At 37.3% G+C, this 27,647-nt stretch overlaps 2 protein-coding genes and 3 long non-coding RNA genes across 6 annotated transcripts; 2 read left to right on the top strand and 3 right to left on the bottom strand.

Moving 5' to 3' along the window:
* Positions 1–141: 141 nt before the first annotated feature.
* LOC119733976 lies at positions 142–1,776 on the bottom strand. The gene is made up of 3 exons (XR_005271997.1): positions 1,360–1,776; positions 1,041–1,235; positions 142–602 (listed from the first exon to the last, which is right to left on the bottom strand). It is a non-coding gene; the product is annotated as an uncharacterized LOC119733976 (long non-coding RNA).
* Positions 1,777–1,785: 9 nt separating this feature from the next.
* On the bottom strand, positions 1,786–14,260 carry LOC119733975. Of its 2 annotated transcripts, XM_038207354.1 has the most exons (4): positions 12,473–14,259; positions 11,442–11,516; positions 2,855–3,048; positions 1,786–2,623 (listed from the first exon to the last, which is right to left on the bottom strand). In XM_038207354.1, exons 1-2 carry the CDS (start codon positions 14,231–14,233, stop codon positions 11,493–11,495), a joined length of 1,785 nt encoding a protein of 594 aa, XP_038063282.1. In that variant the 5' UTR covers positions 14,234–14,259; the 3' UTR covers positions 1,786–2,623; positions 2,855–3,048; positions 11,442–11,492. The 2 variants fall into 2 exon arrangements, with proteins under 2 accessions (XP_038063282.1, XP_038063283.1); XM_038207355.1 differs by lacking the exon at positions 2,855–3,048 and having other exon boundaries at positions 12,473–14,260.
* LOC119733720 (ATP-dependent DNA helicase PIF1-like) lies at positions 3,526–5,956 on the bottom strand. Its single transcript, XM_038207103.1, has one exon. It carries the CDS (start codon positions 5,954–5,956, stop codon positions 4,025–4,027), a length of 1,932 nt encoding a protein of 643 aa, XP_038063031.1. The 3' UTR covers positions 3,526–4,024.
* Positions 14,261–17,419: 3,159 nt separating the features above from the next.
* Positions 17,420–18,905, top strand: LOC119734065. Its single transcript, XR_005272025.1, has 3 exons — positions 17,420–17,569; positions 18,357–18,581; positions 18,790–18,905. It is a non-coding gene; the product is annotated as an uncharacterized LOC119734065 (long non-coding RNA).
* Positions 18,906–19,170: 265 nt separating this feature from the next.
* LOC119734064 lies at positions 19,171–20,404 on the top strand. The gene is made up of 3 exons (XR_005272024.1): positions 19,171–19,377; positions 19,779–19,840; positions 20,270–20,404. It is a non-coding gene; the product is annotated as an uncharacterized LOC119734064 (long non-coding RNA).
* The last annotated feature ends 7,243 nt before the right edge of the window (positions 20,405–27,647 follow it).

Below are 27,647 nucleotides of genomic sequence, written 5' to 3'. Positions count from 1 at the left end.
TTTATTCATTTGACACTTGTGACATTTGTTCCTTAACCCCTTAAGGACTGGGTGTAATGGGGACATTCCTCCACACATAGAGCAAGTGGCCCGCATGACTGCACAACCTTTGTGTGGTAGCGGGACTGCACAAAAGCAGCAGCTGTGGAACTACCCACTAGCAGTGTGCCACGGCATACCACAGCTGGCAACTGCATTCCAATGAGGATTATAGCAGCTGTGGCCATGACCGCTTCCCGTACGCATGGGGTTAACCTATGCAATGTTGTTTATTAGATAAAACAAACCAAGTTGGTATTAGTTAGTAATCAGTAAAACATCTTCATTACTCTCCAAGCAAACACCAATGTAGAACACAAAGAGCATTGGGCATGGCACTGCTGGTGGATGACTACATGTCATCCACATCACACTTGATGGCAGGTCATATTGCTATTGGAACACTAGAATTTGTTCATTACTCTTCAAGTAAACACCAAATGTAGAACACAAACTGCACTGGGCATGGCGTTGTTTACTCCTAGCAGATGATTGGAGGTCATCCACATCGCACCCGATGGCAGGTCATAAGAGCACATCAATGACTGCAATGGGATTTTACTCTGTAAAAAGCATGAAAGAGAAGATTGCTATGAAAAAGAAATGTTGTGCATTTTATTTGGTGCGGAAGTTGGACGACAGTGTGATTAATCGACCTTACAAAGTTTTGTTAGTAAACCAATATTCACAGCAATATGTTGTAGTCCAGTCCATCACAAATCCCTTCACAAGTTCACTCAAAAGTTCTTTGATAACTGCAGTCTATTCATCACATTGAACTTGCATCGAAGTGATGTAAATTCAAAATTGGGTTTAGCCGTTCACCGACATATTTTTATAAATACATCTAAAAGTGTTTATGAAAATATATAAGTGAGGACAAAAATCCAGTTATGTATGGTTACAAATGTGGTCACAAGTCAAGTCAAAAGTAAGGGATGAACAATGATAAGTCACAGGCCACAATGAATTGCTGACAGCCTGCAGATGACAACACCCACCGTCAAGTGTTGGATGTCCTGGCAGGCAGTGTTGCGGTTCACACTCCATCTTGTCCACAGTCACAGGCCACAATGAATTGCGGACAGCCTGCAGATGACAACACCCACCCTCAAGTGTTGGAGGCCTGGCAGGCAGTGTTGCGGTTCACACTCCATCTTGTCCAAAGTCACAGGCCACAATGAATTGCTGACAGCCTGCAGATAATAATAATGATAATAAAACCGTTCTTATTAAGCGCATTAAACATGGAGTCCCAATGCGCTGTACAAATTAAAAATAGGACAAAATATAGGATTAAAAATAGATGACAACACCCACCCTCGAGTGTTGGAGGTCTGGCAGGCAGTGTTGCGGATCACACTCCATCTTGTCCAAAGTCACAGGCCACAATGAATTGCTGACAGCCTGCAGATGACAACACCCACCCTCAAGTGTTGGAAGTCTGGCAGGCAGTGTTGCGGATCACACTCCATCTTGTCCAAAGTCACAGGCCACAATGAATTGCTGACAGCCTGCAGATGACAACACCCACCCTCGAGTGTTGGAGGCCTGGCAGGGAGTGTTGCGGTTCACACTCCATCTTGTCCAAAGTCACAGGCCACAATGAATTGCTGACAGCCTGCAGATGACAACACCCACCCTCAAGTGTTGGAGGTCTGGCAGGCAGTGTTGCGGTTCACACTCCATCTTGTCCAAAGTCACAGGCCACAATAAATTGCTGACATCCTGCAGATGACAACACCCACCCTCGAGTGTTGGAGGCCTGGCAGGGAGTGTTGCGTTTCACACTCCATCTTGTCCAAAGTCACAGGCCACAATGAATTGCTGACAGCCTGCAGATGACAACACCCACCCTCAAGTGTTGGAGGTCTGGCAGGCAGTGTTGCGGTTCACACTCCATCTTGTCCACAGTCACAGGCCACAATGAATTGCTGACAGCCTGCAGATGACAACACCCACCCTCAAGTGTTGGAGGCCTGGCAGGCAGTGTTGTGGTTCACACTCCATCTTGTCCAAAGTCACAGGCCACAATGAATTGCTGACAGCCTGCAGATGACAACACCCACCCTCGAGTGTTGGAGGCCTGGCAGGCAGTGTTGCGGTTCACACTCCATCTTGTCCACAGTCACAGGCCACAATGAATTGCTGACAGCCTGCAGATGACAACACCCACCCTCAAGTGTTGGAGGCCTGGCAGGCAGTGTTGTGGTTCACACTCCATCTTGTCCAAAGTCACAGGCCACAATGAATTGCTGACAGCCTGCAGATGACAACACCCACCCTCGAGTGTTGGAGGCCTGGCAGGCAGTGTTGTGGTTCACACTCCATCTTGTCCAAAGTCACAGGCCACAATGAATTGCTGACAGCCCGCAGATGACAACACCCACCCTCGAGTGTTGGAGGCCTGGCAGGCAGTGTTGTGGTTCACACTCCATCTTGTCCAAAGTCACAGGCCACAATGAATTGCTGACAGCCCGCAGATGACAACACCCACCCTCGAGTGTTGGAGGTCTGGCAGGCAGTGTTGCGGTTCACACTCCATCTTGTCCAAAGTCACAGGCCACAATGAATTGCTGACAGCCTGCAGATGACAACACCCACCCTCGAGTGTTGGAGGCCAGGCAGGCAGTGTTGCGGTTCACACTTCATCTTGTCCACAGTCACAGGCCACAATGAATTGTTGACAGCCTGCAGATAATAATAATGAAAATAAAACTGTTCTCATTAAGCGCATTAAACATGGAGTCCCAATGCGCTGTACAAATTAAAAATAGGACAAAATATAGGATTTAAAATAGATGACAACACCCACCCTCAAGTGTTGGAGGTCTGGCAGGCAGTGTTGCGGATCACACTCCATCTTGTCCAAAGTCACAGGCCACAATGAATTGCTGACAGCCTGCAGATGACAACACTCACCCTCAAGTGTTGGAGGCCTGGCAGGCAGTGTTGCGGATCACACTCCATCTTGTCCAAAGTCACAGGCCACAATGAATTGCTGACAGCCTGCAGATGACAATTCATAAGGACTTGTGTGGTTACACATAGACCATATACACTGTACATACATGAAGTATATATTCTATAAAATAATACATTTAATGGTTACTATTACGTCATGACATTAAATTCACATAATAACAGCAATGTTTCTTATAGCACTACAGGCGTTCAATCGGTCAGTTACATCAGCGCATTTTTTTGATTGATGACACAAATAGAATGTATTGTATGTGTAGATGTTTTATAACATGTTTCAGTATCAGATCATAACACAATGTTGAAAATGTTGTCACTCACCTTGATAGTGTGGGTATCAACAGGCTGACATTATTAATCATGTTCTGTGTAGTGTACATGTATCAGAGAAACAGCTACATGTACATGTATTTGAATGTATGCATGGCAATCTCTGCTAGAATTACCTACTTTATTAAAACTATTATAAAGCATTCGTTATTATGTACATTATGTATACTAATGCTTTACTGTTGTTCATGGGCCTCATATTGATCACTTACAAGTACCGCAATAATGTAATTTTACTTATAATTTTTATTTACTTTATTGGTCAATAACTTCACTGTATCTCTAGCATTCTTGTGTCATTTATCATATTTGTTTCTGTGTGTCATTCTTGTCTTTATTTATTATTAAATACAGTTCCATAATTCACTTGTTATTGTACTCTATTTTAAGTAAAAGTTCATACTTCATTTTTCAAAATTCAACTTTAGAAGTTTATTTTTTTTGTAATTTATATCTTAAACCCCATCTCATTTTTTTTTGTTATAAGAAGTCATGTATTAATGTCATTTGGGCCGTATAGTACATACAGGTCTCTCTCTGCAGGTATGTACATGTACCCGTAGTGTCATTTTAAAATCAATGAATACACTTCTAAATGCTCAAATAACTACATTGTAGCATACCAACAAATACAGTTTCAACACAATAGGCCTAGACATTCACAAAAAGAAATTCAAAATTTAAGTATAACTGCTTCATGGTAGCTATAATATGTTGGGCTCACATAAGTTTCAATGACGTCTATGTTCCTGACATAAACATGATCAAGTAAAGTGCCATTCTCAGTAGTAGCTTCAGTCACACATTGCTTATATCCATGATCATGCATCACTTTCTGAACAGAAGACTGTTTCATGATATCTTCATTGAAATCACCCATGACAATGCACTTATTTGACACGTTATGTAGCTCATTTAGCAACATTTCAAGAATTGATAGAAATTCATTTAGAACATATGAAGCTGGTCGATAAATGATCACAATGGCTACTGACACTTTAGAAATTATCTGAAATGCAATGTATTCTAGGTTGTGGACTGGTAAGTTTAGCCTACTAAACAGTCTGTCTTTCTTGCCACATACAGCTACACCTCCATGGCACTGTTCTTTCAACATATGTGTAACACGACTAGTGTTATCATACGACATACATCTTGGCTGATGATACCATTTGTAATCACTCAAATCCATCTCACAATCGAAGTCTCCATCACTCCATGTTTCTGTCAGACATATGAAATCACATGAACACATTTCCTTGTTTCTCTTGAAATCCACAAAATGTGCTTGAAGACCTTGAATGTTATGCATTGCAATGCTTGTACAATAGGTTCCACCGGACCTTGCAAGTTCAATTTTATCAACACTATCATTGCTTTGTTCATTATCAATATATAATGGCATTTCACTTATTGCCTCAGCCACTTTTTCATTACAGTAAATAAATTTTTCATCAAATCCTTCGATTATTAGGCCATTTAATGACACCACTCTGCTCAAACTAACATAAGCTTGTCCTGCTGAAAAAGTACGATCTAAACATACAACAGCCTTTTCTGTAGTCATTCCTTGAACCTTGTGAGATGTACATGCCCAAGCTAACTTAAGAGGGAACTGGTGTCTCACAAAGACCTGAGTCACATTGTCTTCTACCATTTCAATACAAACTACATCTGTAGAATTACCAGAGGACTGCTTCTTCAATTTTGCTCCAACCTTCTCATTGTCAAACTTAACTTTCACAATCTTTGCTGAGTGTTCATTCGGTAACATCACTATATCAGAGACAGTTCCAAATACTCCATTAACAAGTCCATCAGATACATCAAGATTCCTTGTAAGCATGACTCTAGCACCTACACCCAGCCACAAGCAGTCAGATAAATTTGTACGTGACGATTTCTTTACTGATTTCACTGCAGGTATCATTTTCCCACTTTTTGCATCTTTCTGGAAATCTTTAGCAAGAACACATACACATTCTGAACACTTCACAAAAAGAGTCTGTCTATTATACTCATCCACCTGTTTATTGCAAGGATAAATATGCAGAGCATCGGTCCAATCTTCTCCAGTTTCACGTGATTTTAGCAAAGCAACATCTTCACTTTCTAACTGCTCTTTCTTCTTTCTTACACGCAACCTGTTTAAAAGTTTGGCAAACTGCACATCTTCCTTTTGCCTCATAATCTCAGTCAGTTCCACCTTGACAAAGTTATCATTCCACAAATCACCTGTTACATCAGTCTGGTACAAAGATTTTCCTTTCACAGGGGGCAACTGATAAAAATCACCAACAGCAAGTATGCTCACATTCCCAAAAGGATTATGATTACGAGATTGTTTGACCTGTCGAAGACGACCATGAATGTAGTGCAACATTTTTTGATCAACCATTGAAATTTCATCAATAATTACAATTTGTAGTTGCCTTAATTTATGCCTAAGTGTACTGATCTTTTCTTCACTCAGTGGTTGATACGGCAATCTCACATTTGTTGAAATTGACAAAGCACTATGAATGGTAGCACCATGTATATTGTATGCAGCAACACCTGTAGGCGCCATAAGCAGAACTGATATGTCATCCGGACTCTCTATCATTCTTCCAAATAGTCTTGTTGCTTCATAGTAAATACATTTAATCAAATGGCTCTTTCCTGTACCTGCTCCACCTGTCACAAATACATGAAATGGTTCTGGATTTTTACCAGAGATTTTATCCAAACACCACTGTCTCACTTTATAGAACACTTGTCTCTGTTTGTCATTCAGACACCTTAACATATTCATTGCTTCTTGTTTGGATACTTTCAGTGGATGTGGTTCAATAGTACTTTTTATATCACTGTCTTGATTGGATTTCAAATCAGGAATATCACACTCATTCTCACTATCTTCTTCTTGTGGTTGTTTCTGTGCTTTGCATTCAAGTCTTTCCTGTTCACTTTCTGGAGCTATTAATGCCCAAGCATCTTCCAGTGGACCAAACTTTTCTAACATTTCTTCAGCTTCATCCATGGGTTCAGCATTAGCCTCATACAATGACCGGTTATTTTCAACAATATTCAATACAGATTTCAGCACACCATTCAACTTAACACTACCATTTTTATAGAATTCCTCATATGCTTCAAACTGCTGTGGTTTAAGCTGAGCATCAATACGATAAGGTAGATATAATTGCAGTATGCTTTGATAGTACTTCTCTGGATATTTTGCTACTGAAAATCTTGGAAATCGAATAACTGCTGGATCTGTCCTACTACGTTTCTGTATGTGACCTAGACCATTTTTCAATTCATGTATTGGAGAACGACTTGTTTTGGCCATGTTGCTGTATATCACTCTATAGTCTGAGCAAAATGTCGCTAAGCACATGGCTTCAAATTGATCAGTTTCTGGTCTTGCTAAATACCTATCAACTCTACTGGTCATCCAGATACTATCATCATCTTCATCACATTTGTTTTGAATTACACTTAGAGGCAAGCTCATTCTGATTGGATTTTCTCCAACAGGTACAAATTCTACTTTCCTTGATCCTTCTTTCAATCTCAAATTACAAACACGATAAACTGCTTCTTGTGCTGATACTTCACGATTGTGTAAATATACACTGCCAATTTCCCGCATGCTCTGTCTTGCATCCAAATTACCACTCTGTACCTCTGCCTGAGCATGTGACAACAATATACCCATTTCACGTTCAGCCTTAGACATGTAGGATACCACATAAGCAACACAAGCATAAGCATCACAAATATATTGAATGTCCATATTTGCACTCCAACAACGTATCAAATCAGGATTGTACAAATTAACCCAAACATCTTGTGGCTGTCTCTTATGAACAATACTGGCCTTCCTGCTCAAGACATTGTTAGCTTTCTCAAAGTCAGCTTGTGTAATATTTATGCTTCCAAATAGTTCAGTAGTTGTCATATGTTCATTCTCAGCTTTCTGTATTGCAGTCCAAACTGATTGCAGCAACTCCTTGGCCTTATTTCTTTCATTTATGTCATCTTCTTCACTTTCTTTCTCATCACCCATTGGCATATCAGGATCTGTTATGAATGTTCGTTCAGATGGAGGTCTGGGGAAATTAAACCTGCACGCAGTACCCTTCTTCTTACATGACTTGGAATGTTTTTTGCTGTGTAACTGCACATGACTGATGATTTCATTCAACTGTTCATCTTGCTGTTCTGATGGTAATTTGCAACTGATGTATTTGTCAACAAAATTAACAACATCCTTGTTACTATCATGTCCCAATTTTGGTGCATCTTCAATCCAAAAGAGACAATGTGTATGTGGTGACCCTCTCTGTTGGAATTCCACTCTGTAAAAATAGTCCTTGACTTTTCCTATCGGTTCTGCTGAAGACATAATTACATCTTTCAAAAATGTATGAAATCGTTGATCAAACATTCTAGCAGCAGTCACAGGATTGCTTCTCAATATCGTACATTTCTCATTCCAGTCCAAATCTTTCACATCTCTAGAATCGCCTTGCTGTCTCAGAATTGTATTAACTACTTCAGGCCATCGCATATCTGCTGCAGAAAATGAACAAAACCATGTTGGTATTCCAAGTTGTCTGATCATAGCCAAAACATCCTTCTGTGTTGCTTGCCAATATGGTGGTGTACCACGAATTGGTTTCAGAAATTTATATCCACTGTCTGATTTCAAAATATCTTGTAGTTGGTCCCTGTCATTGATCATGGAAGCATTAACACTCTCACCACTGTGCTTTTTATCACAACTCTTACGCAATGCAATAGAAACACTAGACATAACCTTCTGAATCTCGGATAAGTATTGAGCATAAAAGATGTATTGTGTAGTCTTTGCAAATCTATTATCTACATTCATTAGTCGATTGTGCAAGTATCTACACAGAGTTAACTTCACATTACGATCATCATCAAATGTAGGCTGACCTATCGGAAATAATGCTGGAAAGCATTTTGCTTCATTACCCTTTTCCATTAATATTCTGATTGGACTATTACCTTCACAAGGTGCAACACATATGACTTCATCAAAGTACTGATCAAGTATTTCCTGGCCTATATTACTCGGTTGTAGACAACTGTCCAATGCAACACCCCGCAAACGATCATCTTCTGTTTCCTCGTCATCATTTTCTTCATCTTTACTGTCACTTTCATTATTAACCTCTTCTTTTGCATCATCTACATGCTGCTCCATTTCATCAACATCTTCACACAATGGATTCTCCCATTCAGTATTTATTTCAATGTCACTGTACCATTTATTATTGTGCTTGAGGTAGTTCAAGGCATTCTCAACATACTCCTTATTTATAAACTGATACTGATAATATCCTTTATAAGTCAATTTTCTCTTCAATTTGACTCGGATCAACTGATTGTCATTTTCGGGCCTCGGTAATACATTTACTGTGTCTGTTACATTTGATGGTACACATACAACTGGACCTCGTACACCATGCTGGCCACCTTTCGGTAATGCAATCATTTTCATGAATGGTACATTTATTGCAATTAGATGTTCTTCTAGCGTATTCAAACGAGCCAATTCATCAGGGATATCAATCAGGTTTAAATTGTTTAGATTTGCTTCTGCAGGTACTTTGTTCACAAGTAGTTTTCTATGACATGTGTAGCATATCCACAAATGCGATCTACTTGATTCTCCAACAATACATTTTAACTCACAATTTTCACTACACACGTGCAGATATTCATCACTAATATACACCGGGTCTTCATATTTATATTTATTGCATTTCAAAACTTGTTTTCGAAAAAGAAGTTTCTGACAGCACGCACAGACATATTCCGGTCCTTTAGATGTGTCTTCTCTAAATTTTGTTGTCACGATACACATTTTACGTCTGTTTTCTTTTTCCATAAGGGCACGTCTGTGATTGTTGATTATCATGTTTCTACGGTATTGATGATTTGTCTTATATTTTTCTTTCCCATACTTGATCAAATTCATTCTGTATGAAACAACACAGCGATATTTCTTTTTGATACTTGCAATGAACTTCTTTCTATATGAAGCACTACCATGGTATGTACATTTCATTCTGTTTATTTTCTTTTGTCTGTACACATCATCATTTCTATACTTTCTATTTCCAGTTTCAATTAGGTCTCTTCGATATTGAGAGTTTTGACGATATTTTGTTTTTCCAGAATTAATTAGCCGTTCTCTGTACGCAGAATTATCACGATACTTTGTTTTTCCAGAATTAATTAGCCGTTCTCTGTACGCAGAATTGTCACAATACTTTGTTTTTCCAGACTTAACTAGCCCTTCTCTGTATGCACAATTATCACGATACTTTGCTTTTTCAGAATTAATTAGCCCTTCTCTGTATCCACAATTATCACGATATTTTGCTTTTCCAGAATTAATTAGCCCTTCTCTGTATCCACAATTATCTTGATACTTTGCTTTTCCAGAATTAATTAGCTGTTCTCTGTATGCACAATTATCACGATATTTTCTTTTTCCAGAATTAATTAACCTTTCTCTGTATCCACAATTATCATGATATTTTGTTTTTCCAGAATTAATTACCTTTTCTCTATATGCAGCATTACATTGATACTTTGATTTCTGACTGTTTATTAAAGTCTGCCTATATTGAGGATCATTATGGTACTTAAGTTTACCATCGTTTATTTTGGTCCTTTTATATGAAGCATTTGTCTCATACTTTCTCTTTTCAGCCTTTAGTCGCTGTGTTTTATACTCAGTGTCATCACGATACTTTATGTTCAATGCTTTCTTCTTCTTGTCAGCTTTTTCTTTGTATCTCATTTGACCATAGATTCTTTTTCTTTGCTTAGAATCATCTTTACAAAACTTCTTTTCATCTTTTAATTTGTCCTTAGGATTTCCTGCATTTCCTGATCTCAATTTTGTCCCATCATAAGAACTACATTTGCTAATCCTCATTCCTTTGTCATCCTCCTTTTTCTCATTTTTTTTCTGTTTGTATCTCTCCCTAGCCTTTTCTCTTGCAATCTTTTGCTTCAATCGCACATTAAAGCGTTTCAACCTTTTACACTTTGTATCTTTATTCTGTCGGTCACTCTTGTCAATCTTGTCAGACGTTATATTTGTTTTCGCTCTTTCATCATCATTTGATACTTTATTGGAGATTTCTTGTAAATTTCCCTTTGGTTGACCATTCACATCAGAAACAGATTTTCTTGTAGATTGACAAACTGACAAAACAACATCGTAATGAACTCTTTGCTGATGATACAAGTAAATTCCTTGGTCTGATTTCAAAGTCTCTCTTCCTAGGATACTCCGAGAAAATACATACCACTTATTTAAATCATCATATGTATATATATCTGTACATAGCATATGTGCCATTGCAATAATCTCGACTTCTGTAGCCCAAATTCCAGAAACAAACATTCTCTGCCTGGTGACATATTCTTCCACATTCCTAAACCCTTCATGCAGAACACCATTAAATTTATCTCCATTTTGCAACATGTGATTCACAGTAGCCATCCGTAACTTCAAATGATTATCTTCAGTTCCTGATACACAAAATGAAACCGCCCTGAAAAAACAGTTGCCATCCCCTTTGATTTTCTTTACACAATTAGGTGGTCCCATCTCCTCACAATAATCTGAAACTTCATTACTTTTGCGGAGTGCATTCATCAAGCCATGTATCTTACACAGTTCCTTCTTCTTTGCATGTGTCAGAGCGGCAAAATGAAAATTGTGCAATTGAATCACTTCTTTGATTTCAACATCACTAGTCTCATCACATTCATTAGTGTCATTTATCATGTGACAACTATCTGTGACATCTCTTGAACAACTAGTTGACAAGCCACAAGGATCAAGCTTTGCTTCAGAACCGATTCCTCCAACCTCTTTTGCTGTACTATGACCAGTCTTGTCCACATGCTCATTCCCCAGTCTACTACTACTGCAAGAAATACTATCCATGTAATGCTTAGGCTCATCATCAAACCACACAGATACACCTGTAATTTCAAACTGCTCATTATTAGACAAACACATAGATCTTGCCAAATCAGTACAATACCTGTGGACATCTTGCCAATCAGAAACACATTTCAGCAAACTTCGTCCTTCACTAGCCATACAGCCTTGTTGATTTCTAGAGTGAGAATCAAAAACATAATACATCCCATCTTGAGCAATCACAACAAATGTATTTTCATGGAAACATATGAAACATGCATAATATTGCTGAAGTGTCTGTTCTAGTGCACGATTCAATGGCATCATATTAAATTCAGGCAAATTGCACTGATCTCCAAATGCACCACATACAGGATCATGAAACTCCATATTGAAATGATGATTCAGCAGGTCTAACTCATTTGGCAATTCATTTACCAGCAAATAATCATGAGTAACTGTAGAACTTCGAGACAGGTGGCTATACAATTCATTTCCAGTATTCAGTGTAGTATCCATATCTTGACAAGACCAGTGTTTCAGTTGTTTTATTTTACTTATCAAAACAGCACACAGAGAATTTGAAACACATTGTTTACCAGCGTTTCCAGCAAATCTATGATCTCCTTGATGAAAGGTTCCCTGCACAATCATTTTGTCCAATTTCCCACTATTCTGAACTGTGCACTTATTCAAACTATTCTTAATTTCATGTTTTTTCTCTTCAACTACATTCATCATTTTCATTTCTTTACATTTCACTTCACAGCTTGTAGTAGTAGGTGACATTTGTCGTTTTCTATTTCTCATTTCATATCTTCTGCTTCGTTTTGTTTGTAACACCTCTTTGTCATCACCTTGCATATCTGCAGCTTCAGACTTTTCTATATTATCACATTTAACACCATCACCAATACCATCACTGACATGTTTGCGTGCAATACAATTTCCACTTTCCTTTTCAACTGTTTTTGCCAATTCAGTTTTACTTCCATCTACATTGTGTGAATTTGAAGACTGGCCTTTTTTCTTTCTTAATGAATAACCACCTGTCTGCTGACATACCAGTTGTTTTCCTTTAGTCATCAATCCTACAGTACATGTACTTTCTTCAATGCCAACTGAACTTGTCTTTCTTCCCTGTCTACTTACATCATTTGTCTCATCATCCCAGTTGCTATGTTGTGCACATGTTCCAATACACGTCTGCTGAACTACATCATCTATAGTGCATGTCTCCTCAATAGTCATCTCAAATACATTGTCATCTGTTGGAATACCAAGATCATACAAAAGAGATTGAGAGTAAGTACTCTTACCACATTTACGACACATCCATACCACTGCTCTGTTTGCCAACAATTCCTCCATCTTCAAGAAATTCATACATTTGACATGGTACCAAATGTTACAACCATCACATTGCACTTTCCTTTCAAACACATTGATAGTCTGATCACACAACCAGCACTCTTCATTGGACTGATTTCCTTTGACGGTTTGATCATGTCTGTGTCGATCACACGTCTGACTGTTTTTGCTTTTTAGTACTGATTTCCCAACTTTCTTGTCCAGAATTGTCTGCCTCCTTTCTGGTGTTTTCATTTCAGAAGCACATGTATGCTTCACATCTTCCTTCACAACTTTTGCAAAATTTCCATTACTCCTCTGCCTTTTCTTATTTTTGTTTTCTGTACTGACATCTTTCATCTTCTTCAAAACAAATGAAAGACTTCGCTTAGTCTCACGGAACGCACTTTTTTGAACCTTTTCATGGACTGCTTTTTCTTCCTTGCTCATCCACAATTCAATCCTCATTCCATTTCTTCTTCTATTATAGGATTCCTTGCAAATATCTCTTCTTCTTCTCTTTCTACTAACTTTGATATGTTTCTTTCTTGATCTATTCTCATGCTGATCTTGCATACAACTGCCATTACTATTTCTGGTGCAGTGCTTTATCTTCAAGTAACCATGCAACCTCCTCATACCTCTCTGATCATGAACTCTTCTCTTGGTCAACTTCAACAGTCTTTTTCTCCTCATTTCTTTTACCTTCAGTCTCAAGTCGCCACTTGCATTCTTGACCTTTTTCAACTTTCTTGCCATTATCTTTGTACACTTTTCTTTCATGTCTTTGTCAAGATTATCTTCCTCATGCTTCATACCACCATTTTGGGCCTTCTCTTCATCAATAGCATCACCTTTTGCCTCTATATCATCGCACTTCTCTTTAACCTTATTCCATTTAACATAACCTTCTGCACTCATTTCAACTGTGATATTCTCTACTGCATATTGCACAATACACTCATTCTTCTGCACTGACATAATCACTGCTTCATCACTTTGCTCAGCTGTTTGCTCATATCTTTGTTCAGTTTCTTTGCTCATGATCATTGCTTGCTCAACTTCATTCAGTATGTCATCATAAATTTCATTGTCTTCATTATGTTCATTCATTCTGCCAGGATTAGCGGCCTGGTGAGCCCCGCATTCGTTCATCATACATTTACTATATGTCTTATAATTGTTATCATAATGTTCATTCATTCTGCCAGGATAAATAGCGGCCTGGTGAGCCCCGCATTCATTCATTCTGCCAGGATTAGCGGCCTGGTGAGCCCCGCATTCATTCATTCTGCCAGGATTAGCGGCCTGGTGAGCCCCGCATTCATTCATTCTGCCAGGATTAGCGGCCTGGTGAGCCCCGCATTCATTCATTCTGCCAGGATTAGCGGCCTGGTGAGCCCCGCATTCCGTAATTCTGCCAGGATTAGCGGCCTGGTGAGCCCCGCATTCCGTAATTCTGCCAGGATTAGCGGCCTGGTGAGCCCCGCATACAGAGGGTAATGGAATGAGTGATGATGATGGGAGGGAAGACGCAGAAGGAATGGAATGAAATGCTGGCATGGGTGATTGGGAAATGAAATGAGACACAACATGGACAGACATGAAAAATGGAGAACTCCTCTTCTCCAGGCCTCGCACACACCTCATAGACTCCCTCTTCACTTTCATGGTAGCTCTGTTTTCTGTAGAAATTATTAAGAAATCATTAACCAATAGCATGCTCCTAATTAAATTCTCAACCCTAAAGGAAAGAATGTTGCAACCTGATGCCACTTTTTTCTTGATATCTCAATAATGGTCAGTCATTGCCTGCATGTTGAAAAGAGATGAATCTGCAATGAAGAAATACTTTTGATTTTGTTAGGAAATAAGATCTTGACTCTCCACTGACAATGATAAACTTTGTATATGAAGTGGCATCTGGATACTACATCCCCCCCCCGGCTAATCATAAACTACATGTAACCCTACAAACGGGGCTGTAAATGGCTCTCTTTTGCATTTCATCTCAATCTGTCGCCATTGTAATGGCTACAGAGGAATGAATTCCATATGCAGACTCCACCTCAGACCTTCTGCAGAAAGTCTATGGGCCATGACAAAACATATTTTCAAAGAATAAATTGAAATTTTTTTCACTCCTAAATTACTTTTGCTTTATCAGATTTACAGCTTATGGTACTTTTCAAAACAGGGCCATTTACAACCTCATTTGCCAAGCTACGTGTAACTAGTATTACTACAGAATTTATTTCAGCTTTCATTTAATATCTGTTCCCAACTGTCCAAAACTGCTGTGTAGTACCTGCACTAAGTACTTTGTAAATCATTACTTATTAACACAAGACACCTCCACGGATAGATTTTACTTTAATACCCCCGCTTTTAACCCCATGCACAACCCCTACATGATGTATCTCATCTGAAAGAATATATCAAAGATTTTCCTATGATTCAAATTTGTTCAATATGTCCACACTAACAATAACTAACATCATGATTTCTCATCAGACTTTCACTTTTTGCTTGTTATCACAAATATATAGGGAAAGATCTTACTTTCATAGTTATCCCCTAACTTTTAACCCCATGCACAGAACCTATGGATCTCCTCTTAAGTTTTTCCTAAGAACTTAAAAAAAAAGAAATTCGGGAAGAGTTCCATACATGGACAATGCTTAATTTTCCCTGTTGTGACCTACAAGCCAGGAAAAGCAATAACATGTCCTTAAAAGTTGAATTTAGCAGTGAAAAAATCAAAGCATTTACTTAGAAAACAGCATTTTTTCAGAGCAGTCTCATAAGGTTTGTGTCCGTGTATGGAACTTTCCAAATTTTCTTTATCCTAAATTCATGATTTCTTATCAGAAATTCACTTGTTGGTGGTTGATAAGCTGTAATAAGGAAAATAGAGTAGAGGTATAGTACAATCTTACCAAATATAGTGCAATTATTACTAAGACTGTTAATGTAAAATCTTACGAGACAGTACCACATCCACCCTTAAATTTATAAATTCGCGTGCCTACGTAACTAATGGTAATCATGGAGCGTGATAACCGCAAGTTGGAGGTGTTTGCACAGTACTGAGCAGAACCAGAATAAAAAATAACCCCATGATGGTATGTACAGTATAAATACAGTTACATACATGTATGATGTAGTTTTCAGTACATGTTTAGTCGTTAGGCATGGCAAATGAATTGGCATTACTTAGGCAGTTAGGCCCATTATAACACGAAACATGAACCAACCAATTACACCATAAACAAAGTTGACATGTCTCGACAGTGAGAAACTCAAAGCCTTCTACATTAATAGTCAAGCAATATACAATACTTTACTGCTTCATTTTCATCACTAAATAATAAGAAAATACTACGAAAGCAATCAGTTCTCATCATCACCAACCGTTGCGTACCTTCCAAATGCAAATGTCCATACACATCTTGTTCCCAATTCTTGATGCTGTAAAACGAATCACATTCCATCAGGCTGTAGCGGCACCATACTATACGTCAACAGCTAGCTACCTTGCCAGCGCTGGTGGAGGTCAATGCACTTGATTCAAATAGAGGGCGCACTGTATAAAAATACAGACCTCGCTTCACCAGTTTAGCAGCGCGATATAGCGTGCCGTGCGTCGAAAAGTTCTCTGCCATCCTTCTGTTGCGACAATTTTGTTCACAACATTTAAATTCATTCATTAAATATTGACAGATTAACCTTAATAATGCTGGCTGTTCAATATAGTCAACACTTCACAAACGTTCAGCCCAGAAATATCACATATCGGTAACACCTGTAGCTTGCTGCGTACTAGATACTACGTAAAAAGCGCGCACAATAATAAATCTTGAATCACAAATATAACTGTCAAACCGATTAATCTCAAACATTGTACTTCTGTAAACAAGGAAATGTTCATGATCAAAATTGATATGACATCATCATGACGTCATCATATGTTACATAATAGTGACTTAAAATATATAGGCCCGATCTGAGTCCTATATCTTCATATCTGTCCAACTGTTTTTGACGATCAAAAGTTGCATATCTAGAAACAGTCTTAAGTTAAATTTATGTTTCAAGTAATGTGACGATAAATTACGTCATTCTCTTGTCATGACATCATGAATATTTAATGAGACAATTTGTTGCCACCATATCTCAACAGTTAAGTGTACAATAACCCATCATTGCAATTTTTTGCACATTACATCATGGTCTGAAGGTGTGTCTGCTGGAATGTTAAGGTCATGTGACCTTCACTTCCCGTGGTACCGGAAGTGTAATTATTTAAGATTAGAATCTCAATATTAATAGTTACAGTTGTTTGTTAAGGCCAAAAAAAAAAAGTCTCCAGTTTCTGGTATGGAGCTTGCCCCAAAAGTGGTGCGGCGACGCAGCTTTTTTTTTTTTTTTTAACTGTTTTTTTTTTTTTTTTGGCTTCAAATGTCGGCTGATGACTGCAAATGGTGCCCGACTAAACTTAGTGCAAATATATGGGAGTCCAGAGAGGCCACATAAATATTATTCTCGATCATAACCAAAAACACGTTAAAATTGTGCAGCAGCAGAATTCCAGTCAAACCAGTGAGTTTGGCGGTTTTGAAACATCATCTTGTATTGAAAAAAAACTTTTTCATTTTGCCGACGCGCATGGCTACGGCGACGCGCGCGCATACCAGAAACCGGAGACTTTTTTTTTTTTGGCCTAATGATATAATTTATACCGTTTAATAGACACCGTTCAATAATACCGTTCAACAGGTGGCGCCCTTGCATTCAATGCAAGCTCTGTCATTACACTATCGTTGTGCATTACCATGACAGTACAAGTACATGTGACACTGACAGTCGACTCAACGTGTTTTTGAAGTGTAAACAAAGGTAACTTAACTTAAACTTAATCCTATTGAGCATAACCTGTTCACAGGTAATGGAAATCTGTTCGACCATGTCCGCATGGATCCTTTTGTTGTTTCCTCTTGTGTGATATGCTTATGATTATCATTACGGTAAGTGCAGTTTTCAGATTCAGGGGTTCATCTGTTCAACAGTTCAACCATGGAGGAAGGACTAGGTGAGGATTGATTAATACTGGGTCATTTGTTATGAATGAGGTGTCTAAATAAGCATAATTAGATTCTGCTTCCAGTTGCATACTGTAATCTAAAATATGACATACATTAAGAAAGTAACAAGCTCCGCTGGAGGGGGGGCGAAGTGACTTTTTTTAAGTGTTTAGATAAGTGTAATGATACAAGTGTAATGATAATCAGGCCTGTGTGTATAAATTGCAACCTTGCAGACCTTCACTTCAGCCATGGGAGAGGTAGCGGGGAGCTTTTCAATCATCCACCAACTTTAGTTACAATTTTTCAGGGCACCCCCTTAAAAAAAACCTACAAAATAAAGAAATACAATTTCCCCAAATAGTTATAATAGTAATTCTATTTCTAATTAACTATAAACAGTTTTTAAAAAGCTATATCCTAATTAAGTCTACAGCTGATTTAATATTCCTTCATGCAACACTAACCAAAACCCAACATTTGAAATTACTAAGATACCATCCCCCGAACAACAAAATACATTGCTTCAGACAATTTCTAAAACTACATGTATATATGTTTATGTTTGTGTATATGTTTATGTTATGTTCTAAATAATACAGATGGCTACTGTCAATATCAAGGTCCTCTCAAGAGAGAAATACAAGACAAAATTTGCCTACGCAATTCAAGTTCTGACCGACCAAAATGAAATCAAGGAGTTGTACCTTACAGACAGGCTACTTGAATATTTCCAACAAGGTCTGTTCTACCGACTAGTTGCATGCAATAGCTTCGTAGTTTCATCAACAAATATGCCAGCTCTCAAAGCAACAGCTAAAACTAGAGTAAGTAACATAATATCATTAAAATGCAAAAGAAACTGTATTAACCATACATGGTACATATTGAATTTCACTCCTCAACCCCACATAGCCTACTTCTGTTCATGTATTTATCAACTCAAACTGAAACATTTTCATTTTGAATGCTGACCTCCAATAATAACACATTTGTAAACATGTAATTATACAAGATAAACACTTCTTTCCTTAGGTGATTTGCACAGGACCATTTCCAACATCACAAGAAATAGAAGAAGAGTTCTACCATGCAAAGACTGTCACTATTCAAGAAGCAACAACACTGCCAAAACGAAAGAGAGTCAGCGTTGAAGGAATCATTAAGGCAGTTAGTAAACCATACAAACTTATGATATTACTATTTTGTCTTTAAATATTTCAATTTAATTAATTATGTGAGTAATTAATACAACATTTTTTTACAAATTACATGTCTCATTCTTCTTTTCAAGTTAAACTTTCATATACAGAAAATTATGATGAAATTGTAAATGTCAAAACACAACATCCTACTGCCTACTGCCTCATAGTAAAATGCAACGAAACTCTTTGACTTTATTGCAATCAGGTATCTCCTGTTAAGGAAGGACAGAATTATCAGCTCAAAACTGTTGACATCACTGATCAGAAACAAAGAACAACTGTCCAAGTGAATCTTTGGGGGAGTTCATCCCAAAGTCATGTTCCACCTGTTGGCTCACCAGTTCTACTGGAGAATGTTGAAATTTCTTCATATAAACAAGACACTGTCCTCAATGCCACACAAGAAACAACCTTTGTGGTAAGATTTCTTTTATATAACTGTACCCCTAGTACACCTTATTAATTACAAAACTACCCCAACTTTTGTATGACATACATAATGTCATATTTCATATCTTGTTCTATATTAGTCACAGTCTTACTATGTTTTTCCTTGATACCCCTTAAATATGATGAACTCAACTATAACATTTACATCTTTATAAAAAATAATTGTTGATATTGTTTTCACAAGCCCCACTAACACTATACTGCCTACTCTACTCAACAACCAACTAGCTGCCAGTACAAAACAATTTTTAATGACCCAATTTTCTAGTTAGATACAATTCCATGGCAAAACAAAACCCATCACACTACTGTTCCTTAGTTTCCTTCAGAAACATGTGTTCACCCTTAAACTTTCATCCTTCTAAGCAGACAAGAGAAGAGCCAAGTTCACAACAGACGGTGGCAGTCAATGCATTCTCTGAAGAACAGAAGTAAGACTCTTAGTGCTCATTTCTTCTACCCATTAACTTAGTAACCTTACTTTTTTTTATCTTTCCATGATCTTAAGAATTAAACACCAAGCTATGCAAATAAACATGTACAATAAATCATGATCAAAAATGTTATTTTATGATGCTGTTTGATGATCATGATATTTTTTATATGCTAGCCTATTTACAGAAGTTACACTTGTACAAAAAACAATTGTGTGCAACTCATGCACATGTGAAGCAACTTCAGAAATTTACCTAAATCACCTAAATCCACAAAATATATCAATCACATTTCAGGTCTATAACTAAGTCTTGTGAACACTTGCCAATATTCAACCAAAAATTGACAACTACAGTTACCATCTCACAAAATCTGTAAGTTAACTTGCTAAGTAATCTTGTATCTTTCACCATAAATATTTTCAGTGGCGACATTACGATCTTCACTGATGACAACACAGAGTATGTAACAGCTCCAGATATTCTCAACGATGCCCTCCATATTACCGAAGTTACTGAGGCACACCCTCTACTCCCCATCGTTCTAGACATAGAGTTTCAAAATGTTGCTGGAACTAACAAAGTGACTTCAATCACTCAAACATGTGACAGGTCAGTAGCATAAATGTCCACATGATGTAGAAAAGGCCAAGGCATCAAACATTATTTCATACACAGAGACCATGTCCAAATTGCATTTCATATTGTCAGACCTCAATACAAGTCCTGCGTATATATTTTTCTCTCCAACTTCTCTTTTCAACTGTAAGATAAGGTCAAATTTGGGTCTTGTTAGTGCAACTTTCATGAAGTACGTTAAGCCCTTTCATTTATGAAGTAGAAAGTGTGAAAATAGCTTATGTTCAGGAGATACAATTTTTTTTTCAATAATAAACCTTGAATTGTCATAAATATCAACACCCAATGACGTCAACATGACATAATTACAGCGGCGTCATCTAGTAAGCGCACATATATGTGTAAATATTGAAGTACTGCCCTCATATATGGGGTTCAACTTGTATGCCAAGTTTCAAGGTACAGTTCAGTTCAAATCTTGAAATACCACGTCTTGACTTAAGTTGGAGGGGAACAAAAAAACAAAGAAAATTTACAAGAAAAAGAGAGAAAAAAAGGTCTTCACCCTTTTTACCAGCTTCAGTGATGCAAAGTTTAGACCCCAACAAATATTCAATAGTTAATAGAATAAAACCCAAGTACAACCCCCACTTGCTTCTATTCAAATAGTAAATACTTGTTTTGTTACTGGTTTCTTTTTCTTTCTCTTTTCTTTTACCATACAGGAATGAAGAGGAAGAACACACAGACGAAGACCTCTGTAAACATTGTACTCTGTAAAACATTGTACATGTACATACCATTACTACAAATTTGATGTGATTTTTTCAAACAACTTTTAAAGCCCAGTTCATAAAAAAACTACTGTTATATTTTATCTATCAAGTAAAAAACGACAAGAGAATCTGACTGGGTAAATTTTAAACAATTTGGGGTTGAACTAAGAAAAATTATTACAGCAGCATTTTAACATGAAAAGTAGAATAATTTGGTTAATTTCTGATAAACGATGTACAGACATACTGACACATTTCCCATGCTTCAAATAATTGCCCCAAATCATTCCAAAACGGTCACCATCGTCATGATCAAAGCAAGCATGTGGCCGGTATGTACAGGGAATTATGAACTCTAACCCAGTTACTGCCCGTCCACGCACTCCCTCTGTAATATATCTATTGAGGGTAAGTGTGCGTGCCCTGGGTGAGAGGTCATAAAGTCCATGTACAGCCCAGATCTGCTTAGATCATGACAACAGTACCCTTTATTATGAAAACTTTGTAATTGTTTTTCATGTTTGTCACTACAAAATGAATGAAAATGACTTATCAATCACTGTTCTTGTTAACATTGTAACAGATTAAAAACTTTTACACTAATTTGATGTGTTTTGTTTTCAAAAGCATGTTTACAGCAAAACTACTGTTTGTTAAATTTCAACATCAAAAGTAGAATAATTTGGTTAATTTCTGATAAACGATGTACACACAAACTGACAAATTTTCCAGGCTTCCAAAAATTGCCCCAAATCATTTTTAAAGGGTCACCATCGTCATGATCAAAGCAAGCATGTGGCCGGTATGTACAGCGAATTATGACCTCTAACCCAGTTACTGCCCATCCACGCACTTCCTCTGTAATATATCTGTTGAGGGTAACTGTGCATGCCCTGGGTGAGAGGTCATAAAGTCCATGTACAGCCCAGACCTGCTTTGATCATCACAACAGTGCCCTTTATTATGAAAACTTGTTCATTGTTTTTCATGTTTGTCACTTCAAAATAAATCAAAATGACTTATCAATCACTGTTCTTGTTAACATTGTAACAGATTAAAAACTTTTACAAATTTGATGTGTTATGTTTTTAAAAGCATTTTTACAGCAAAACTACTGTTGTTGAATTTCAACATCAGAGGAGAATAATTTGGTTAATTTCTGATAAACGATGTACAGACATACTGACAAATTTTCTATACTTCAAATAATTGCCCAAATCATTCTTAATATAATTACTGCACTGTTTGTATCTTTTTCCAAGTCTGTTATGTTTTATAGAATTTATTTATATATCATTTACTTTTTGGTAACAAACCAACAATAAAAACACGGAACAGCTCTGTGATTGTTCACAATCACTATCTCTAGTTTTTTTTTTTTTTCTTTTTCCACTTTTCCCATAGGTTTTGTACACGTTTTTATTCTACAAGCCACTTTGGCAATTATTTTAAATCCGATCAACTCTAAACTCAGCATAGTAATTAATCATCATCTGAGGATGTGTGCCGAAACTTTTCGTCATGCTGACGTCATCACGTGATTTATTATAGAATTTTGAATATTTAATTTTTCCCATAGACTTTGTACACAGATTTATTTTTAAAAATGTCAATTTTCAGAGGGCATTTTCGACTCTTTGCCAGTAATTCATTTACACCAATCTTTGTCCAAGCAAAGACCCCCTATCAAACAACATTGTGTAATGATGACGTCATGATGACGTCATCCAGTGTTTATTTATAGGCAATTAAATTGTGACACTTTTAATATTTAAAAATGCATAAGTAATCAACCGTACGCGTCCGCAGCATTTTGTTGCTGGCAAGTGGTAGACTAGGTTGAGGTTTTTATTTCATTCAGTGTGCGTGAAATCACGTGACCCTTGCTTCCGGTCGAAAAAGGCCAAAACCGGAAGTGGCTTATTATTTGAAAGTGGTCATAGATATGAACTTGCTTTTAACGGTGTTAGTCTCTTGGCTGATAGTATTCTTCAAATCATTTACCGTTGACGTCATGCAATCTTCGAGCGCCCTCTAGCGACAGGTTGAAAATTTTCAAAAATGTATTTTGAATAGATGTCTGTGGCGAAGTTTCTCGGAATCACCTAAATATTGGTGTATATGATGGCCTTGACCCACTTAAGACGTGTGCGAAGTTTTAGGTGTATGACGTCATCAGACCGGAAGTTATAATGAAAAGACCCTTTTTCCTTAGAAAATTCCTGAAAAATCAACCATGGCAGTTTTTATATTAGTTTTTACTTTAATTGTCTATTGAAGGGTAGGTCTAAAACATTTCAAAGCTTCGAAGCAATAAGCAAACTCAGACATGCCCTGCGCACGCTTAAAACTTCAGGTTGACAATACTTCTGCTTGAAAACATGCACAGGACGTCCACAATGTACATGTACATGTACATGCACGTACGTTGTACATATCGTATGTCAGTCAGCCCGCGCGCAGTGCACGAGTTGCTGAGGTCAAATCCTGTCTACAGTGACCGTTTTAGCCGATTTCCGGCTAGCTTTGACAGATTTTATGTTCATGCATAGTCAGGGACGTATTATTGATGATAACATATCATAATACGGAAAAGCCCTATCGTCTGTTGCAAACAGACATAGATCTCTACTTATATGTCTATATCTCGTACAAACAGACCTGTTCCCAAAGATATATTTTCAATTTTATGTTTTCAGAACCCAACCAGCTTCTCTTCGGAAAATGTGTCCCGAACAAGACCATCACCGATTCATATTATAATTTCAATTTAATAGTAAAATTTGTTTAGAACAAATCATTGAATCATTTTGTACTCTGCAATAGACAATCAAAAACATGTTGGGAACAGCTCTGTGGTTGTTCACTCACAACCACATAGTTCTAGTTTTTTTTTTTTTTTCTTTTTCCACTTTTCCCCATAGGTTTTGTACACGTATTTATTCTACAAGCCACTTTGGCAATTATTTTAAATCCGATCAACTTTAAACTCAGCATAGTTATTAACCATCATCTGAGGATGTGTGCCGACACTTTTCGTCATGCTGACGTCATCACGTGATTTATTATAGAATTTTGAATATTTAATTTTTCCCATAGACTTTGTACACGGAAATTAAAAATAAATTGTCGATTTTCAAAGGGCATTTTCGACTCTTTGCCAGTAATTCATTTACACCACTCTTTGTCCAAGCAAAGACCCTAGTTCAAACAACATTGTGTAATGATGACATCATGATGACGTCATCAGGTGTTTATTTATAGGCAATTAAATTGTGACACTTTTAATATTTAAAAATGCATAAGAAATCAACTGTACGCGTCCGCAGCAGTCTGTTGCCGGCAAGTGGTAGAGTAGGTTAAGGTCTTTATTTCATTTAGTGTGCGTGAAATCACGTGACCCTTGCTTCCGGTCGAAAAAGGCCAAAACCGGAAGTGGCTTATTATTTGAAAGTGGTAATAGATATGAACTTGCTTTTAACGGTGTTAGTCTCTTGGCTGATAGTATTCTTCAAATCATCAACCGATGACGTCATGCAATCTTCGAGCGCCCTCTAGCGACAGGTTGAAAATTTTCAAAAATGTATTTTGAATAGATGTCTGTGGCGAAGTTTGTCGGAATCGCCTAAATATTGGTGTATATGATGACCTTGACCCACTTAAGACGTGTGCGAAGTTTTAGGCGTATGACGTCATCAGACCGGAAGTTATAATGAAAAGACCCTTTTTCCTTAGAAAATTCCTGAAAAATCAACCATGGCAGTTTTTATATTAGTTTTTACTTTAATTGTCGATTGAAGTGTAGGTCTAAAACATTTAATAGCTTCGAGGCAGTAAACAAACTCGGACATGCCCTACGCACGCTTATAACTTCAGGTTGACAATCTGATCAGGTTGAAACTTCACATTAATACGAAGCTATATTGACGGATAATTATATTGCATTATTATTACTGTGCACATAATTAATGTCATGTTATGACGTCATGAATATTTAATGAGACAATCTTTACAGTCTTATAACTATAGAACTATTTGACCGATTGATCTCAAATTTAGTAGGTATACAGACAGGGATGTGTTATACATAAAAATTGATATGTCAACGTCATGTGACCTTCACTTCCAGTTTTACCGGAAGTGGTAATTTTAGACCCCTAAATCATATTTCATGAATTATTAATCTGATCAGGTTGAAACTTCACATTAATACAAAGCTATATTAACAGATAATTATGTTGAATTATTATTACTGTGCACATAATTATTGTTATGCTATGACGTCATGAATATTTTAAAGGTTGTACCGGAAGTGGAATCTTTCAAAGTAATAATTTCAATTTATTAATTTCATTTTTTGTTAATCATTAAATCATTTTGTTTACGGTCCAATAGAGAATCAAAACTGGGAACAGCTCTGTGGTTGTTCACAACCACAACCTCTAGTTCTTCTTCTTCTTCTTCTTTTTGTTCCACTTCAAATGCCATTGACTTTGTGCACGTTTTTTCTAGGTGCCACTTTTGGCATTAATCTTTGCCAGACATCATTCAAACTTAGCATAAGCATAGTCCCTATAGCAAAGATGTGTCCCAAAGATTGACGTCATGGTGACGTCATCGACCAATTTATTATAGATTTTTGAATATTTAATTTTTCCCATAGACTTTGTACACAGAAATTAAAAAAAAAGAGTTGATTTTCAAAGGGCATTTTCGACTCTGTGCCAGTAATTCATTTACACCAATCTTTGTCCAAGCAAAGACCCTAATTCAAACAACATTGTGTGATGATGACGTCATGATGACGTCATCCGGTGTTAATTTATGGGCAATTAAATTGTGGCACTTTTAATATTTAAAAATGCATAAGAAATCAACCGTACGCGTCCGCAGCATTCTGTGCCGGCAAGTGGTAGAATAGGTTAAGGTCTTTATTTCATTCAGAGTACGTGAAATCACGTGACCCTTGCTTCCGGTCGAAAAAGGCCACAACCGGAAGTGGCTTATTATTTAAAAGTGGTAATAGATATGAACTTGCTTTTAACGGTTTTAGTCTCTTGGCTGATAGTATTTTCAAATCATCTACTGATGACGTCATGCAATATTCGAGCGCCCTCTAGCGACAGGTTAAAAATTTTCGAAAATGTATTTTGAATAGATGTCTGTGGCGAAGTTTGTCGGAATCGCCTAAATATTGGTGTATATGATGACCTTGACCCCCTTAGAACGTGTGAGAAGTTTAAGGCGTATGACGTCATCAGACCGGAAGTTATAATGAGAAGACCTTTTTTCCTTTGAAAATTCATGAAAAATCAAATTTGGCAGTTTTTATATTAGTTTTTACTTTAATTGTCGATTTAAGCGTAGGTCTAAAACATATCAAAGCTTCGAGGCAATAAGCGAGCTCGAACATGCCTTGCGCACGCTTAAAACTTCAGGTTGACAATACCTCTGCACAGGACGTCCACAATGTACATGTACATGCACGTACGTTGTACATACACACATACATCGTATGTCAGTTAGCCCGCAGCGCACGTGTTGCTGAGGTCAAATCCTGACCATGGTAACCGTTTTAGCCGATTTTCGGCTAACTTTGACAAAACATGCACAGGACATCCACAATGTACATGTACATGCATGTCCGTTGTACATACGCACATACATCGTATGTCAGTCAGCCCGCAGCGCACGTGTTGCTGATTTCAAGTCCTGATCATAGTGACCGTTTTAGCCGATTTTCGGCTAACTTTGACAGATTTTATGTTCATGCATAGTCAGAGACGTATTATTGATAAAAAATCATAATGCGGAAAAGCCCTATGTTCTGTTGCAAACAGACATAGATCTCTAGTTTTTTTTCTTTTTCTTTTTTTGGCTTTTTTCGCAATTTTGCGAAAAAGCCTTTCTTTTTGTTCTGATTTTTTTTTGGCTTTTCCGCATTGTTGCGGAAAAGCCTTTCTTTTTGTTCTGATTGTTTTCTTTCTTTCTTCTTCTTCTTCTTCTTCTTCTTCTTCTTCTTCTTCCTCTTCTTCTTTTTTTTCCAAAACCCCATAGACTTTGTACACGTTTATTCTACACGCCACTTTTGCCCTTAAACTTTGTTGCATATCGTTCAAAGTTTGCATAGACATAGTCCATACAGCATAGATGTGTGCGGACGAGCGACGTCATGATGACGTCATCATGGGTCACGTGACGTCATCATTAATATGCATATTACAAAGTCATATATCTACAGAACAGTCTGTCCGATTGAGTTGAAACTCGGTATGTAGGTAGATCGGGATGTGTTATAGACGAAAATTGAGGTGACGTCATCGTGTGATTTTATATAGATTTTTGAATATTTGGACCTTTAAGCCATATCTCACAAACGCAATATGATAAATTCAAAATTCTTTTTGTATTAGGTTTGCTGGGCAATAGATAAGTGCACAAAATTTGGA

Source organism: Patiria miniata, unplaced genomic scaffold, assembly GCF_015706575.1.
Source record: "Patiria miniata isolate m_02_andy unplaced genomic scaffold, ASM1570657v1 HiC_scaffold_26, whole genome shotgun sequence".
Taxonomy (NCBI): domain Eukaryota; kingdom Metazoa; phylum Echinodermata; class Asteroidea; order Valvatida; family Asterinidae; genus Patiria; species Patiria miniata.
Note: the sequence above shows the minus strand (reverse complement) of the source record. Positions and strands in the feature narration are given on the sequence as shown.